The sequence below is a fragment of the Alnus glutinosa genome, chromosome 8 (genome assembly GCF_958979055.1).
Source record: "Alnus glutinosa chromosome 8, dhAlnGlut1.1, whole genome shotgun sequence".
Lineage (NCBI taxonomy): Eukaryota > Viridiplantae > Streptophyta > Magnoliopsida > Fagales > Betulaceae > Alnus > Alnus glutinosa.
This window is the reverse complement of record NC_084893.1, coordinates 29675218-29692956: the sequence shown is the minus strand read 5'-3', so window position 1 is coordinate 29692956 and position 17739 is coordinate 29675218. Positions and strand designations below refer to the sequence as shown.

The 17739-nt window shown below is 37.0% G+C and overlaps 3 protein-coding genes across 3 annotated transcripts; 2 read left to right on the top strand and 1 right to left on the bottom strand.

Annotated features, from left to right (window-relative positions):
- Nucleotides 1-3991: 3991 nt before the first annotated feature.
- Nucleotides 3992-4474, top strand: LOC133876356 (chaperone protein dnaJ 11, chloroplastic). Its single transcript, XM_062314624.1, has one exon. It carries the CDS (start codon nt 3992-3994, stop codon nt 4472-4474), a length of 483 nt encoding a protein of 160 aa, XP_062170608.1.
- Nucleotides 4475-5916: 1442 nt separating this feature from the next.
- Nucleotides 5917-14260, bottom strand: LOC133875943 (enhancer of mRNA-decapping protein 4). The gene is made up of 12 exons (XM_062314224.1): nt 13320-14260; nt 12821-12870; nt 12585-12741; nt 12206-12424; nt 11792-11920; nt 9908-11551; nt 8904-9263; nt 8709-8828; nt 8390-8560; nt 7307-7471; nt 7019-7144; nt 5917-6431 (listed from the first exon to the last, which is right to left on the bottom strand). Exons 1-12 carry the CDS (start codon nt 14010-14012, stop codon nt 6123-6125), a joined length of 4143 nt encoding a protein of 1380 aa, XP_062170208.1. The 5' UTR covers nt 14013-14260; the 3' UTR covers nt 5917-6122.
- Nucleotides 14261-15702: 1442 nt separating this feature from the next.
- On the top strand, nt 15703-16256 carry LOC133875640 (uncharacterized). Its single transcript, XM_062313835.1, has one exon. It carries the CDS (start codon nt 15884-15886, stop codon nt 16079-16081), a length of 198 nt encoding a protein of 65 aa, XP_062169819.1. The 5' UTR covers nt 15703-15883; the 3' UTR covers nt 16082-16256.
- The last annotated feature ends 1483 nt before the right edge of the window (nt 16257-17739 follow it).

Genomic DNA, 17739 nt, shown 5'->3' with positions numbered 1-17739 from the left:
AAGTGAAAGCATGTTTAGTAAAACTACGAGAGGTGGACGTGCATTAATTAATTAATTAATCCTTTTTGAGACAAAATCATTAGCAAAAAGTAAGTGGAGCCATTACCATGATGAGGATAAAATAGTTTAAACACTTTAAACATAATGCTTAAAATTAAAGTATTATAAAATATGATTTTTTATATAATCCATAACAAATATTTTTTATCCGCCCTCTCTGTAGCCAGAAAGGAGAATCTGAAATCCATAACAAATATAATCCATTGTCTCAAGCTTTAATCTCATCTCTGTAGCAGAACTATTGTCTCCATCAAGGAGAATCTCCCCAAGTCCATTAGGGAAGCCTTTCCAATATTCCTGTAATCATTAGCATTGCAAAGTGTAGCTGATTTGGCATCGTTTCTTAGACCATTGACAAATCTCGTAGATTAATGTTTACCAACATCCAAACAGTACTTATGCTGCAAATAGAGCAGTGTTTGGGCAGTGGCTCATTGGCGTTAGCCGCTGCTTGGCGGAGGAGATAGCAGTGTCTGGAATGGAAAAATAACCGCAGCTACCTGATCTACATAAATGCTACTACAGAAAGCACCCGATACAAGCCGACGTCAAAAGAGAAATTGCACGTGTCTTGCAGGAACCGGCCGAAAAACATAGATCTGGCCTCAAAAGTAGATGTAGAAGAATAAAGGTTAGTCAAACTTTCGTCTGCGACACAGACGGAGAAGTCACTTCCTACAAGACTTCTTGTGTTAGCCTTCCTGCCTGAAGAAACCAAAAACAAGAAAAAACTCAAAGCTCCATAGCCCTAGAATGACTAGGAGATCCAAAGCTTCATAATCCTAGAAAGACTAGGAGAACAAAAGCTCTATAGCCCTAAAATGACTAGAAGAACAAAAGCTCCACTGGATCTAAGCAAAGCCAGAGGGAAAACAAAAAACCTCCATAACCCTAGAAAAACTAGGAGGGAAGATATTTAGATAAAGGACAGAATTTTGTCCTTTAGATAAAACGATCAGGGAAAAAAAATTATATTTGGATAAAACGACAATAGTGGCTCCAAAAAAAAAAAAAAAAAAAACTATGATTCATAAGATATAAGACTCCGTTTCCGTTTGTTAATTTTTTTTTTTTAGGGTACTTTTTAGTTTTTAGTTTGAAAAAAAATATTATAATGTGACATAAAAAGTTTTTTTGTTTTTTAAGTATTTTATATTTTAAGTTATTTATTAATATTTTTGTTTCGATAAAAAAAAAAAAGAAGAAAGAAAGTGAAGAGCAAAACGCGTCCGGACTTGCAAGACATTATTGGACTAACCAAATCACAATCCCACTGTTTATTGAGCAAATTAATTAATATGCGTTTCTTACAAAAACAGGGGAATCATCCAGGTGGATGTTAAAGAACACGTAAGAAGTAACTGACAGTTTATTTATTTATTTTTTAATTTATTTCTCTATATGATAAGAACAAGAAGAAAAGACAATAGTTATTTATTTATTTATTTGTCTCACATAATTTAATACACTTAGTCCAATAATTTTCTCCGACCCATTTTATCACATTATAGGAACTCAATGAATTTATGCCGATGGTATTGACAAATAAATGAAGCAAACCCAACCAATAAATTACTCCAATAAATTATAGATTCTTCATATTATATATGCTTTAAAAGTGAGTTTTGAAGGTCTCGTTGAGGATGCTCTAATTAAACCTACTCCTCTAGAGCACCCCCATTATACTTGGTTAATATGATAATATTTATTAGTTTTTATTTTAAACAAAAACTGATTAAAAAATTGATAGACAGTTTCATAAATGAATAGGACAAAAATAAAATATATAACTTTTATTGTTATATATATATATATATATTTTTTCCTGTGAGTTCTGAGCTAACAAATTGGATATGTTGTGGGCAATCAGGGTTTAATTTTTTATTTATTTATTAATCTGTTCAACTAATTCGCCCCTAAACAACTAATAATTAATCAGCTTGTTTGCTACCAAAAAGGTTATCCAATCAAATCATCCTCATAAATACAGAATAAAATAAAGTTTCCCTTCTAGAAGACTTATTTTGTGTACGAGAAAGTCTGTTTGTTCCTGTGGCTTCCAATGGTCTTTGAGGAGGAAAATCAGCAGCATGGAGTCTATGGGGATGGAGTGGAGTCATGTACATTTCGGAGAGAGAGAGAGACTGAGACAGCTTCTAGATGGTCTCCCGCGTGCCAGACTGATCATCACAGCCACACACTCCATCTAAGGTGACCTGTCTTTTTCCAACACTCACCACCGTTGGATTCTTGTTCGGTTTGATGGGATTTTTCTGTCTGACGTGCGAGTCTAATGGGTAGGGCCCTAGGCTTCTTTATCTTCTACTTCTAGAAGCTAGCTCTCTCACGTGAGAGGTAGTACGCACAAAAAGGCGTTTTTGTGTCGGCTGCAACTCAGCTGATGAGCCGCTTGGGTGGTGTGTGGGGCCCAAAACGCGGCTTTCCAAATTTCAATCAGAGCTAGCAATCCCATGTGCAAAAGCAAAACCATAGGCTGTGGGCAAAATATCCATGCAGCCGCACCTTGTATTGGGCATATCGTCCCTGGCTTTTGCCTCAAAGCCTCCAACCAGGGACAGGTTAAAAAAGTAAAAAGTAAAATGAGTTGGACATTCAAAGCCGTGGTAACTATTTTACAAGTGGTGAGTAAGTTTCGAGCAGTCCGCCCCTTGCAATAACAGGTAAAATATATTAAATTCTTTCATATTTGTTGTCTAAACTGCTAGTAGTTATAACAAAAAATTAGTAGGACTACGAAAACCCATTAGATCACCTATACTTTTAACATTGGTGATTGTTGTTCGAATCTATATTAGATGTGCGCGTGCGACAGTTCAAATGCTCAAATTTTACCTGTAAATATTAAATTTGGTGAATCTCATAAATTAAAATAATAATGTATTATTTACAAAATTTTGATTGTTTTGTTATCATTTCAAATCCAAACTAACACGCATTGTTGTTAAAACAAGATTAGTTCAATTGGAAATCATGTTATATTATGTGTAACATAGTGTTTTTAAATCATGAGGTTGCACCCCTTTAACCTTTTCATATTAACCTTTATGACCAAAGACACTTGCCTTATTGAGTTTGCTTACCAACTAAATTAAGAACAAAACTCTATTAAAGGTAAAGTGGTCCACACCACATTATGTCTGCACATTCTAACAATCTCATTTTTATTAATTTAAGCATTAGAGAAAATGTGGTCCTGCCGTCCCCCAACATATTGCTTTGACACTGGGTTTTTTTTTTTTTTTTTTTTAAATTTTATTTGAAGTCTATTGAATTAAATGTTCGACGTCCGTGATCACTGTGTTAAACATCTCCATATTATTATTTATTTATTTGTAATAAAAACACCTCCATATTTAATAACACTAGGAGGCATTTAAAAAATTGACTAATGGAAGTAGGGAAAAATCATTTAAAAAAAAAAGTACCCTGCATTTATTATTCCATTAGTTTACAGGTTCATGCTTTGCATGGTCAAAACAGACTATATTCACATCACTGTGGCCTGTGGGAAGGTTAGAAAACGTAATGTTAATAAATATCTTTAATTAAATAACGCAAATTTGTCAAATAATGCTTAAAATAATATAAAATAATTTATAGTATTAAATGTCCCAATCAAATGACAAAAGCCATGAAACCGGCTCGGCCCAGGGGCTCTAGTAAAGATAGCCGAAAAGAAGCAGCTGTGTTCTAGAAGGCAAGTGCCAGGTCAGCATTTTCTTGAAACCCACCCAAACACAGTTTTGCCTTTCTTATCTCTCTCTCTCTCTCTCTCTCTCCGCATTGACTCTATATATCATCCCTTTCTCTTCCTCTCTTTTCACACCCACAACTTCTCTTTTCTCAATCCAAACGCAAACGAATTTTCGAATACTCACCTCTGCCTCTAAAAACCCTTTCTCTCTTTACAATGTTAGGAACCCTAACCCTCCCCGCCGGAAATCCCCTCTGTTTCTCGCCGGAGAATAGCCAATTTTCTCCCGTCAGGTCTCCAAGTAATATACCTACGACGGCCCGGAGATTGAGCAATCGGAGATGCAAGGTTTCCTCTGTTTGCGCATTCACCGAGGTCGATTCGGCCACGGCCACGGCCACGCGGAGGCCGTCCAGCCTGTACGAGGTGCTCCGGGTCAAGCGGACGGCGTCGCCGACGGAGATCAAGACAGCGTACAGGAGCCTGGCCAAGATGTACCACCCGGACGCGGTGCGATCGGACGGCCAGGATTTCATGGAGATCCACAACGCCTATGCCACGCTGTCCGATCCGGCGGCCCGGTCGCTCTACGATCTCTCCCTGGGTGCCCAGTTCCAGGGGCGACCCTTCGATTTCTCCGCTCGCAGTCGGGCCGGATTTTACACGACCCGGAGATGGGAAACAGATCAGTGCTGGTAGGAGCGAGAATAGGACCTCCAACTAATATATTTTTCCTTTTTCTTTTTCTTTTCTCTAATATCCTTTTTGTTTTTTTTTTGGGGATTTTGGGAAAATGTAAACGTGTCACTGTGATGTGGCCATGTTGAGTAACTCTGTAAATTGTAGCGCTCGGTTTTCTTTTTCTTTTTTAGAAGAAATTGAGTAAAAAAAAAAAAAAGATGTGTTTTTGATAAATTTTGGAACTCTCTTTTTTCGAATTTGGTAATTCGGGTGTTGAAAGGCACACCCATAACATTATATATATTTCATTCTACGATTTAAATACAGTAGTTGTAGATTTGGGTAGTTGTCCAACTTGTCTTATCCACTATCCATTGCCCCCTTGATTAATCCATGTGCAATGTTGGCTCTCCGTCTTACCGGCCAGCTTCATTTCCGGCCATGTATGAGTTTTAAGGAAGTTACGGATTGGCCACAATTTTAATTCAATCAATTTAATTAAATAAGTTATAAATCTTTAATTTCAACCAACTCTTTAATTTCAACTCGTTAAGGTTGCATATCGTATTAAAAATTGTCTACTATTATGTTGAGAATCGGTTTCGTGTCAAGATAATTGTATAAAATTACATAAGTCAATTATAATTCGACCGATTTAATTAAACGGGTCAAGCTCTTTAACTTAATTCGCTAATTTTGAATTTAGTTCGTATCGAGTTTGTGAGTTGCGTAAAAAATTGTTACTAGATTTGGATTTTGTTGAAACATGTATATAAGATTATATAGATCAATTATAATACGATCCATTTAATTAAATAGGTTAGACCTCTTAATCTTAACTTGCTAATTTTGTGTTGAATTTGTATGAGGTCCGCAAGTCATGTAAAAAAATGTCATATTATGTCGTGTTTCGGTTTCACATCGCTACGAAACTTTTTATAAAATTATATTTGTTTACTCTAACGCAATTTATTTACTTAAATAGGTCAAAAATCTCAACAATAATACGCTAATTTTATGTTCGATTTATATTGATTTTGCATTGTATCCAAAATGCCTACACTAGGTTCGAATTTTGTCAAGATACGACTAAAATTATATAAATTAAATCTAACATGACTTATTAATTAAACAGTTTACACTCCTCAATCATAACTTGCTAATTTCTTCAATCATAACTTGCTAATTTCGTATGAGCTTATTGAGTGAAGAAAAAAATTGACAACCTATTTCTTTTGGGACAAATTTTTACTAGTTTTATTCACTATAACATATGGTAGATGTGACCACTTAGATAAATAAATGCTGCGGAGAATTCTCCTTCAGAATTTTTGTATACGGTTAAGGTTAGCCCGACGTGCTTTGATTAGAAAGAAAATCTAATTCCGAAAGAGAAACAAGTGAAGTGAAGATGTTTAAGAAATAAGCACTCAAGAATGCAATATGACGAGGTGCAAAAATGGAATACAAAATGCAAAATTTCATTTCGGCAGAAAACTTTGGACAAGAAAACAAGGCGAAACTAAGATATGAACCTGAAGAACCCTAGCCTTTTTCACAGATCCTAAAGATACTTTTGACTCTACAATGTTGGGACCCCTTCCTGTGAGATTTGTACAAGCTCCACAATACATGTAATTTGCACGATTTAGAGAAAATGGTAGGGTCATTTACAGGTCGTGAGCATAGAATTGATGACATGCATCAAAAGACGGATATTTGAGAGCTCAGCACCAGTAATTGTAGGCAAGCCACGTTGATGGTTGAGTATGTTATAGACTTGATCAAAGATGGGCCGCACATGCATTGCAATCATTGGGTCTGTTGGGATTATGGCATTAGCCACATCTGTCATCCAAGCAAGCTTTCGGGGTAAGTCGTTACTGATATCACAGGCTAGTTGCTGCAAAAGAGAGAGCAAAACTCCTTGGCTCAATGGGAGAGGAACCACTGACAAGATCCCCCGTAGATCAACCTGAAACAGAAGAAAAAGGAGCAGAGATATTTGTTAACAACAGTTTCCAAGTACCTGTCAAGAATTCACTTAACAAGTTGAGTAGCATATTAGAAATGAAAAAGATATGCACAAGGAACCAAAGAAAAAGAAATGCTATCACATAATACAACTTAAGGCCCTCAAGAGTTTCACTGAAAAAAGTGCAAAAGGGAAAGCATAAAGAAGCCATGCCTTTTTAACACCCAACATCAGTTCAGAACCAAAAAAAGAAATTTCAGATAGGACAAGATTTCCTCCAATTCCAAACCAGATGCACCCCAACCCCTCTTCCCCCCTTTTCGTTGCTTCCCAACCCAAAAAGAAATATAAGAAAAAAAAAATATAACAAGGGTGACGACAGTGACAATAGATTTCGACTCAACTCAACTACACCTTAATCCCAAATTATATTGAAGAATTACTGAAAGACCACACAAGTTCAAAACCCTGACACCAAGTAAGAAGCGATGAAGATGCGTCTAGAAACTTTTAATGTTCAGCAATATTGGAAACAAGAAACATCTACAGCATATAACAAGTTATTGTTTCTTGACTGAATAGCACACCTGGGAGCATAGCCAGGATACAATGAACACGTCACTTCTTTGTAGGGCTGCAGTGAAAGCCTCGTCATATTTGCGTTCAGATACCAATCTTGATAACTCCTTCGTTGGATCAACGGGCACCTCAACCTAATGCACAAATGAGAATGCTTGTCATAAGTACAGCCAGCTGAAACTTTTGTAGAAACAAAAGTATGAAATTTGATAGCTACATATTGACTTTCACATTACAGGTTCATAGCCATTTTACAAAATACAGAGAAAACAAGTAATTATGAAATCAAGGCAGACCTTCTCATGGAGACCACCCAAGGGTCCATTGCTCAGTTGGGAGACCAAGGGATTGACTGCACTTGAGTTTGCTCCTGCAGCTGCAAGAGATAATAGCTTTCTTTGACCCTCGAGCACTTCTCCGCCCAAGGTTTGAGCCACTGTTGACGCAGAATTAATGGCATCCTGTATAATCAATAAAAATTGCAAAATCAGAAAGAAATCAGGTAAGGACAAATAACGTGTCCAAGAGCTTTATCTTATATTACTCAGATCCTACTTCGGCTAACATCAGAGGTGTAGCGCTACAATTGGTATCATGCCTAAGATGCATGTCTGTACAAGCAATACACATCTAATTGTAAATGAAAGAGACACCTATTAAATTTTTGAAAACTGTAAAAGGCGAGGAAATGCATTTAATTCCAGTTGAGAGAATATGAAGATGTGTCTATCAGCGAAGCATATGCTTGCCAACAAACAAATGAGAACTCCTTAGAGCAAATTTTGAACATCGGCAAAATCAGAAAATTATAAGTAGAACCAACCCCATAATCCTTTTCATCTGCCCAAACACCCTCATTCAATAAGAACTTGAAGGACCAGAAGAAGCCTATTGTCTATTCAACCCAGAATACACATATTCTTACCATCGGTCATCACTCACCTACCATAATCTCAATCTTTTAAGTTATTTCTCAGATCATCTCAAAAGAACAGAAGTTCAAGAATTGATAGTGGGTCATGACTTCAGAAGAAAAATGGATAATGTTTCCAAGCAAAATGGAAAGAAATTTTAAGTAATTCAAGATTTAAAATAAAAATGCCTATGAGACACACCGATTATATAGCCCTGTACTGTTTTTAGATATGGAATGCTACACTGCTGATATTATGTAAAAAAATGGCCAGTTCAAAGCTTTCTGATGCATCCAACAATGAAGTGTTCCCATGAGCAAATAAACATATCTTGCTTATTGCAATCCTACACAACCTGATGTAATTGTCTACTAAGGAGCCGTTGGGTCTTAATTCATGATGCATATGAACAATCATTTGAGACAAGCTTTCTAATGATGTGTGATGTGAAACATTTATACACACCCTTAGAGCATGTGCCAATGGAGAATGTGCAGACTCAAAGTGTTGCTTAGCTGCAGTTGAATGTTCAATCATTCCTTTCTGAAATGTTGTGTCTACTTGCTCAAACATGGCTTTACATGACATCTCAAAGGCAGGGATCACTGATGTTTCCAAACTATGTTTTAAAGCATCCTGCCACAAAAGATAGATTAGTCATGTCATTAGAATAAGCATTTCGATTTCCAAATGATAATAGTATATATCCTATTTACGTTTAAAAGTAACTATATTTTCTAATCAACAATTCAAGTAAACTACGTCAAGTCAAACTTATAAGTACCTGAAGAGCTTGTCTGCCAGAAGTTTGAAACTGTGCTTGGATTTGCCTAGCAACAGTAGCTTCAAGTTTTACATTGATAGATTTCTCCAGTTGGTTAACTGCCTTATCACCAACTCCTCTCTGCAGCACAAAGCATCAGTTAGATCCTGCCACAACAAAAGTCTTATAGAAGAGCCAGATCTTCAAGATTTTAACCTGAAAAGACTCCACAATGGCTGAAGATATTGTCTTCTCAATAGCTGGAGTGATTGAGCGAACTACTGCTGGCCCTACTGCAGCCATTTCCTTCTTCACTGCTTTTTCTAACAACATTGGGAAGTCTTTATTCATAAAGTTACTAATCAAACTGGTGATTTGCTGTGTACGGTCTCGTAATAACTTCTCATTTTTTGCATTCTCTTCTTGAAAACGAGCCCACAAAGCATCTGTATTGGCCTTGACAGCTTTCTCCATACTACGCCCCAGGTTTGCCTCTAGTTTTTTACATTCTTTGCTAACTGGAACAGATATCATTGTTGTCATCTGCTTCTGCATTTCCTTTTGCATTGACATGAGCTGCACAAAATGGAAAGAGGGAGGCAAAAAGGGAAAAAAAAAACAAACCCAATTAAAGAGGATGAGTAGAATGAAAGGTTAAACATGTATTGTTAATGACAGTGCACGGTACTAACATGTAAGATGCAAAACAGAATGCCCTTTCATGTTTCCAAACTATACTGGAATGCTGCCAATTTGAAAGATCACTTCCCATCCCAAAAGTCATAAGAACAAAGACATACATAGAGGACGAAAATGATAGTAGCATTTCTTTCGAAAGGCAAATGGTGGTCAATAAGGATTATGCAATGAATAAATTGCATAGGAAAGACCAAAGTTTCCATGATGAACCCCACTCTCCAATTCCAGACATGAGAAAGGTGTTGTTTATGGCCACTTGAGAGCTAAATCTCAGGTTTTTTATTGAAGACATACAAAAACTAGTAATTCATTATCTGCCATGAAATCATACATGACATATAATAAGTACTCAAAACATACTAACCAAGTATGAAGTTTCTGAAAATTATTCAAAGCTTACTTCACTGTGGTTTCCTTAAAATACAACCTCTATGGAGCATGTAAAAATAATAATTTGCAGAAAATAATAGGGCATAATACATATTGAAGGGATATACACGTCCATAATCTCAAGCAATCACCTGATTAAGCGTCTCCTGCATGGCCAAAATTTGAGAAAAAGGGGCTTCAGAAGAGGGGAGACTCGTACTTCCACTTGGTTCATTCAAAGAATCTGTTGAATTAAAAGCACCTGGAGATGGTGAAGATGGACGTGAAGCTTGAGAATTTTTCCCCTTCTGTTTTTTTCCTTTTGTATTTGGTGTGGATGATGGCTGGACTGGTGTGGACGTAGATGACTCAGAAACCTTTCCAGACACATTTTTTGTGGAGCCAGGGACTTCGTCCTCATCAGCATTAGGATGTTCGGCCAATGGGTCCATTACATTGACACCATCGACTTGCCGAGCTTCCTCCATGATATAAGGTTCTGCTGATATAGCACAGCATTCTCGGGCCATCTCAATACCAAGATCTGAAGCTTGCGAACAGAAGTATTTTTCCTTATTTTCTAACGAAAGTTTTTGAGAATCTCCCTGAGGGCCAAATTCATCATTTTGAGTAGATCTTGTTTCACCAACTACTTTCACCTCCACCTCAGCATTACCCGCATCACTGTTGACAATCACATCCTGGATACTTGCCTCTCCCTCACTCTTGCCATCAATAGCATTAGTAGTTCCAGAGGATGAATTTTCTTTTAACTCAGAGGGAGTTACCAGATGAGTTGGTTGTTTGAACATGAGATGAGGATTAAGCACAGAAGGTAAATCATCTTGTGCATTTGACGTAGCTTTTGTCTTATCATTCCTAGAATCATCATCCAATGGAGGCACATCAAAAAAGTTTGCACGAATGGTGTCCACTTGCCTGTCAACCGAATAGTCATTAACTGGTTGGTCTCCAACATGGATACTGAGAGGGGGACCTGGCTCAAAGTTACTTGATGGACTCCTAAAACCAGAAAGCTCTCTAGACAACCTAGGAGTCAAAGGAAGAGGAGGTGATGCGACAGAAACACCATCAGCATCACTAGTTACTGGTGTCAGTGCAACAGGTTTATATTCTGTACTCAAACTGTTAATGTCTTTCGAAGTTGCAGCCTCAGCAGAACCAGAGCTTACAGGATACCTCACTGCAGTTGCACTCTCCGAGCTACTTACTTGTATGTTTTGTTTGGGAGTTGAACCAGCTAATGGCAGCATCTCCGTAGGTTTACTTCCAGATGGGTCCAAAGCAGCAAATCCTTCTGCACTAGTTGCATCACGCAAAACATTTGAATCCGACTTTTCTAACCCCATGTACTCCAGTGGTGGTGGCAAGCACTGGGCCAAGTCCAAAGCATATTGCTGAATGGCTTGTGTCTGGACACAATAAACCTGAATAATATTTTCACCATGAGGTAATATATCACTTGTCCCTGTAAAACTCAAAATGGGCATGGTTACTGTAAACTCAGCAATGTAATCCATGCGGGTTGCCTCTGGATTAGGACCATAGTCTAAGTGTACAGCATATATAGCATTCTTCTTAGCATTTGCAAGTAAGAGAAGGCCTGCTTTGGACAATGCCGCGACTTGATTGAAGAATGCCTCCTCAACTCGAGGTTCAGCTGTGCTCTTCAATTCCAATGTCTGGGTACACTTCCATGATTCGGCATCACTAGGCAGTAGCCAGCCTTCTTCACTTGTCAATGCCCACGTCTTCACTTCTCGATTTAGTGATCCCTGTAAACAGGTTCACCCAATTAAATAATACAAACGCTATAAAATAAACATTGTAGAAAAAAGCTTACGTCCCACAAAAGGATCTTGAAATGAAATTCCAGAAGAAGAAAAAATGTCAATATTTGAAGTTAAAAAGTAAATATGCATACACCTAAATAATCTTAGAACTGGCTATCTAATGACCTGCACTGCAGTGACTTAGACTGAAAAAATAAAGAACTTATCAATGAGCACATTTACCGCTGTAATAAGTATGATGTGATCTGGCCGATGGGAAGCAGTTAAAAATGTTGCCGAACAAACAGGCTGGCCTTCATGTGGTCTGAATACCGCGAGTGGTGCAAACTTGCGATCTTCCCAGATCTTTACCTGTTGCACAATATACATTTTGCAAGGCACATTCATTAGCATCTTTCATCTTTTGAATCAAAAGATTATAAAATACAAACAAAGAAAAAAAAAATTGCATGTGAATGAACACCTACGTACAAAAATTGCTTAGGTTAAAAAATATACAGAAACATCATGTTGGAAACATGAAATCCATTTACATTGTCATTTTTTAAGACAAACCTATGACAAATTTAGAAAGCAAACACGAGCTTAAACCTCTGGCGAAACTAAAACAGCAAAAAGACATGGACAAATACAAACCGTTCCATCAGTAGAAGCAGAAACTAAACGGGTTGTCATCCATTGGCACATCGACAAATCAGTCACTTCTCCATCATGATTACCAACAAGCTGGACCCCATCAATAACCTTATCAACATGACATTTGAGAGGTTCCTCTGCTGAATACACTTCATTCTTTCCAACTTTGATGGTATCAATTCTCAGAATTCGTTTTCCAATCCCAACGACCAAAATTTCCTGTATAAAAGTATGTAAAAGTCATAAGGAATATAATGTTGAGCAACTTCACAGCTGAGAGGGGTAACCAAAAAAAAAATCTAAACAAAATTATTTCAAGAATTAAAAGCACATAATAATTCTTGCACCAAGGATGACAGAATGAAATGAATATAATTACTTGTTTGTGGCAGTGCCAACAAACTCGTGGATGTGTAGCTCCCTCCTCTCCTGTAATTTGAATGGCAACAACAGCTTTTCCTGTAATTTGAGGCTTATCTTCTTCATCAGGGCCTTCAGAAATCTTCCACACATAAACCCGTCCATCTACGCCAACACTGCACAAAAACCACAATTGCCGTAAACCAAATAAAAACCTGAATGAAGGGAATTAATGACAGAACAAACAAAAGCTACCTAGCCAAAAGGTGAACATCCTCAGCAAAGAAAGCCATGTCTGTGACCCTCTGACAAAATAAACACAATCAGTTAGAAGGTAAAGAGAATAAAATTCATATAAAATCTAAAACAGAACGTTCATTTGCTCCAGCCTTCAGAATAAGCTAGATTCAGAGGAAAAAAAACACAAAAACAAGAGTTGACACGAACAAATGTATGATATAACAACACACAATTAATGCAAAGCAATAACTAACATCATCAGGTGACGAAAACCCAGATGAAGCATAACCATCTAATTCGCGTGTAATAGACGAAACCCATTTTGGCTTCTTCATCTTTATGTTAAATTCTTCTGTATATTCCATTAAAAAAAAAAAGTCTCAAGTTTCTTCTTAACAACAAAATATGCATTTTTTGGTTCTTTTCAAATTTTAATAAACTCTAAACAAGTGTAGCCCAACTAATTGCTAACGGACCCCATTAAGACAAACAACGATGGCGAGGAAAATGGAACCTGGGCGTGACCGCGAAGCAGAGAGCGCAAAGCAGTGTTGATGTTGAGGACGCGGATATTGCCCTGGCGCAAACCATAGCAGATATAGGACTTGTTGACGGCAATCTGGCGGCCGAAGACGAGGTGTGGATCGGACTGGTACTTGGTGATGGGAGTGACCTCCAGCTGGGGCTGGGCCTCCCCTTCCAGCCTCACGTCGACGTCGTAGACCACGCGGTCGCCGCCCAAGTGCCGGCCCTTGGGGAGCTTACTGCTCGGCATCCGAATCGGCGGCGGCGGCATCAGATTCATGATCGCCGGCGAGGAGGGAGGGTTGGGTGGGGCCGGCGGAGGGGGCTGATTGGGGTTGAGGAGAGCCATGAGGCGGGCCCCAGAGTTAGGGTTAGGGTTAGTTGGCGAAGAGATTGGGGGTTGTAGAGGAGGAGTGGGGTAGGAGAGGGAGCGCTGGTGGTGCAAGGGTGAGTTTTGGGGTTGAGGATGGTAAGGGTAGTGTTGGTAAGGGTTGGGTTGAAACGGTGCGGATTGGGGCGGGTAGGAGTAGGGGCCGGAGGGAGGCGGAAATGGGGGCGAAGTGTTTAGATTTGGAGGGTTCGGTGGTTGCGGCGGCGAAGGGTTCGTGGGTTTGAAGAAGGTATGCATGTCGAAGGTGGCGATGGGCTGCTGTTGCTGGTTCGGGTTACCAGACGAAGCCATGGACAGATAGAGAAAGAGGGAGAGATTTGAGATTTGAGATTTGAGATTAGGGAACTTGGAATATAAGTTGTTGTGGGTGTCTCAGAGTGTGAGATCTGAGGAGGGGAGGGATTTTTTTTGGCTTGGGGGCTGTGGAAAACCCCAAGCTAGAAGACGACCTTTCAAAGAGAAGAGAAAAAGAGGGTTTGGTTACTTTTGGAGACCAAAAATGTGAATTATGCAGAGTAAAATCCTCACTTTTTCTTTCTTCTTTTCAAGGGAAAATGGAATTGAGGTAAATTACTTTTTGCTTTGTAAAAATACATTTTTTATCTTCATCTTCCTCAACACAACAACAGTAAGGGCTTTTTGTTGGATAGAAGAGGGTGATACGTTTACAGGCTCAACGATGCCCATGTATAATCACGGTGGGTCTCATCTCATCTCATCTCGGCCCAAACATGTCACTCTCACTGCACACGAGGATCGCCTCAAATTAAGGTTAGGCTTTACGGGCTCACTTGCTCACAACACCTTAAAAGTTAAAACTACTCGAGAGCTTCACAGCCCCTCCATCTCTCTTCAACTTAATTCTATTAAGCCATCCATATCATGCAAGTCCTAGATGGGCTGAGCCTCACTATAAGAATTTGACTTCCTTTTGATCATCTTGTGTTTCCGTGTTGGATTAAATTAACTCTAATTTGAGACTCATTCAATTAAAAGAACTGAACTTTCGATCGTAATTCGCTAATTTTGTATTGGGTTCGTCTCAAAATTTAAATGCATTCTACGGATAAATGCTACATGTACTTAAACTTTTACAAAGTAGCATTTCTTTTTATTAATTGTTTTTATCATCTCCAATTAATTAGCTCCACATCAATTAGTAAGGCTCTCTTTATAAAAGTTTAAGTAATGTAGCATGTCTCCACTTCACAATAGCTTCTCGTATTATTTCTTTATGTTATTTAAATATTTTTAAATTAAATGTTAGGGAAAGAGAGAGAAAAAAGAAAATTCATTTAAATATTTAAATAATGTTAAGGAAACTACTTTCGCTTCCCTAGATGTAGGGTACAGCTTTTGGTTCTCTTGGTGTCTCCTTAGTTTATGAAACAATAAAAGAATCTAATTCAATGAATTATTTATAATTTTTTTTTTTTTTTACATATAGGGAAGAGAATGAGATTTAGAAAAGTTACTGTTAGTCTACTGGTACTCTAAGATTATATAGGTTAACTCTTATATATTTAACTAAACGGGTCAAGCTGATTCACTAATTTCGTGTTAAATTAGTATAAAATTTAAAATTTATGTAAAAAATTGTTAGTGCAATAATGTAGGGCCGTTGGCTACCCAAAGAGAAGAAAGATAAGAGAGATATATCGGTGAAGAAAGGGAAATAGAATTTGTTGAGCCAAACTGCTAAACCACCGGATGCAGTCCCAAGTAACAACTCCACCTCTCCCGACTGCCCCCAACAACATCCGAACCAAATAAAAAGGTGAACCCATTGCTCCTAAAAAAGAGCTACAAATCAACCACTTCCTTTTACCTTATCTAAATCAAAAGGAGGAAAAAGAAAAAGGTCCCTTTTTTTTTTTCCTTTTTTTTTGTTTTCTTCTTCCTTTGAGCTCCCTATCCTATTTATTGCTTTCCTTATAAGCGAACACAAGCAGTTATATCATATCGAGAGAGAGAGAGAGAGAGAGTGGGCATAACGTCAAAGCATTTTCTTTGATAGGATTATACACTTCGTTTTCCTTACACGTTTTACCAACTCTGTTTCTTTCTTTCTTTCGATCTGCTATAAACTTCCCGGACCAATTAAGATCCAAAACCCACCACCGCAGCCGCCCAGGGAGAGAGGGAGAGGAAGAGGCAAAAAGATGTGCTGTGGGACGAGGATATGCATGCTGTGCACGTGCCTGATAATGGTGGTGGTATTGATCGGGTGTCTGTTCGGGTTCGGGGTGTTCAAGAACGGGTTCCACAAGCTGAAGGACACCGTGGATCTCTGCGATCCCAATATCAATGGGAGTCTCTGTGGAAGGCCCTTCTTTGGTTTCCCAGCTCCTGCTCCTTGATTCATGCTACCTAGCTGTGTGTAATCTCCGATTGACTGCATCATGTATTCTTGTTTTACCATTTACTAGGATTTTCTTTTTCTTTTTTAAATTTTCATCTGGGCATTTGCAATATTGTTAAAGGATTTGGAATGATTCTTGGGATTTTATGTTGATTTGATAATGCCTTTCTTCTTTTCCCTCTTCCAATTCTATCCTCTTTTCTTTTGTATGTACATGGATAATTTCTTGAGTCTTGATCTGTGTTATGGACTGGTTCGTTGTTGTTTTTTTTTTTTTTTTGAAATATATGCTTGCCAATATTTTTATAATGCGTTATAGTTTTTTGTAATCAATTATTTATTTATTTGCCATTAATTTTCCAACAAATATGTCTTTCAAATCTTAATAATGGATTATGATGATCAGCATCATGCAAGGAGACTCTATAAATTGTAATCATCATCATTATGACATGTTTTTAAAACATGTATTCTTACATAATGCATCTTTACATATTCTAAAGACGCATCATTTTGGAAAAAGAAGTATGAGGATTCCAGGCGTAAAACTAAACACGATTCCTACTAGACTTACCAAACTAGATTTTTTTTAATCTATTTTTTGTTAGCCAAATCACTAAAAACTACAAAAAAAAAAAAAAAAAAAAAAATCCCCAATAGCCTTAACAAAATAGTAATTTTTGTTTGTTGAGTGAACAAATGAATAAGAAAGAATAAATTTATCTCCCCCTTTTTTTATATTATTTATTTTTACACTCAAAGCAAAAGTTCATTTCTCTTTTTTTTTTTTTTTTTTTTTTTTTTTTTTTTTAATTTCTTATCTTAACGTTTTTTTATATTGAAAGGATATGATATTTTTTGAAAAATATGACCATTAGGATAAAAGAAATTATTTGAAAAATATGACCGTTAGGATAAAACAAAATTTTTAAAAATATGACCGTTAGGATAAGACGAATATTTAAAATATAACCGTTAAAATAAAACAAATACTCGATAAAATGACCGTTAGAAAAAGAATAATGAAATCTTTAAAAAATAATATTTAAATATAATAGTAAAAGTGAATAGTTGAAATGAAATGAAAATTGGTAGTTTAAAAAAGTGGATAGTTAACATAGTAAAAAATAATTTTTTAGCTGTTTTGACTAATAAAATCCAATGAGTACTCAATCTCACCTTTTATTTTAACTATCAACTTTCACTATTTTAATTAAATATTATTTCATTTACAAAACATCTACATTTCAAAGTCACGTGCATGTTTTATTAGGAAAAATATGTTGGTTTTTTTTTTTTTTTTTTTTTTTTAACATTTGGCAAGCATGACTAAGGCATCGTTTGGCAAGTGTTTGAAGAGTGCAAAGTAGTGCGCGTTAGGAAAAACATTTCCATTTTTCAAAAACAATCGACATCAAAACATTCTAACTTTTTTCACTTTTTATATCACATCAATAATTTTTTTTTTATTATTCAAATAAAAAAAATCCACTACAATATAAAACTTTTTCACTTTTCCATACAAATTATTTTTACTTATATCACATCTATAACTTTTTACTAACTCAAAAATTCTTTCCCCCCTACTCTATTCTCTTCACTCACTTGCCAAACATACCCTAAATTTTGGGCTAGCTAGCCAAATGTAACCACTAG

Coding starts and splice junctions, on each gene's coding strand:
- LOC133876356 (XM_062314624.1), top strand. CDS start 3,992: ATGTTAGGAACCCTAACCCTCCCCGCCGGAAATCCCCTCTGTTTCTCG.
- LOC133875943 (XM_062314224.1), bottom strand. CDS start 14,012: ATGGCTTCGTCTGGTAACCCGAACCAGCAACAGCAGCCCATCGCCACC. Junction 11,921..12,205: donor CTGCTTCTACTGATGGAACG/GTTTGTATTTGT, acceptor ATTGTGCAACAG/GTAAAGATCTGGGAAGATCG. Junction 7,145..7,306: donor TGGGTGGTCTCCATGAGAAG/GTCTGCCTTGAT, acceptor TTTGTGCATTAG/GTTGAGGTGCCCGTTGATCC.
- LOC133875640 (XM_062313835.1), top strand. CDS start 15,884: ATGTGCTGTGGGACGAGGATATGCATGCTGTGCACGTGCCTGATAATG.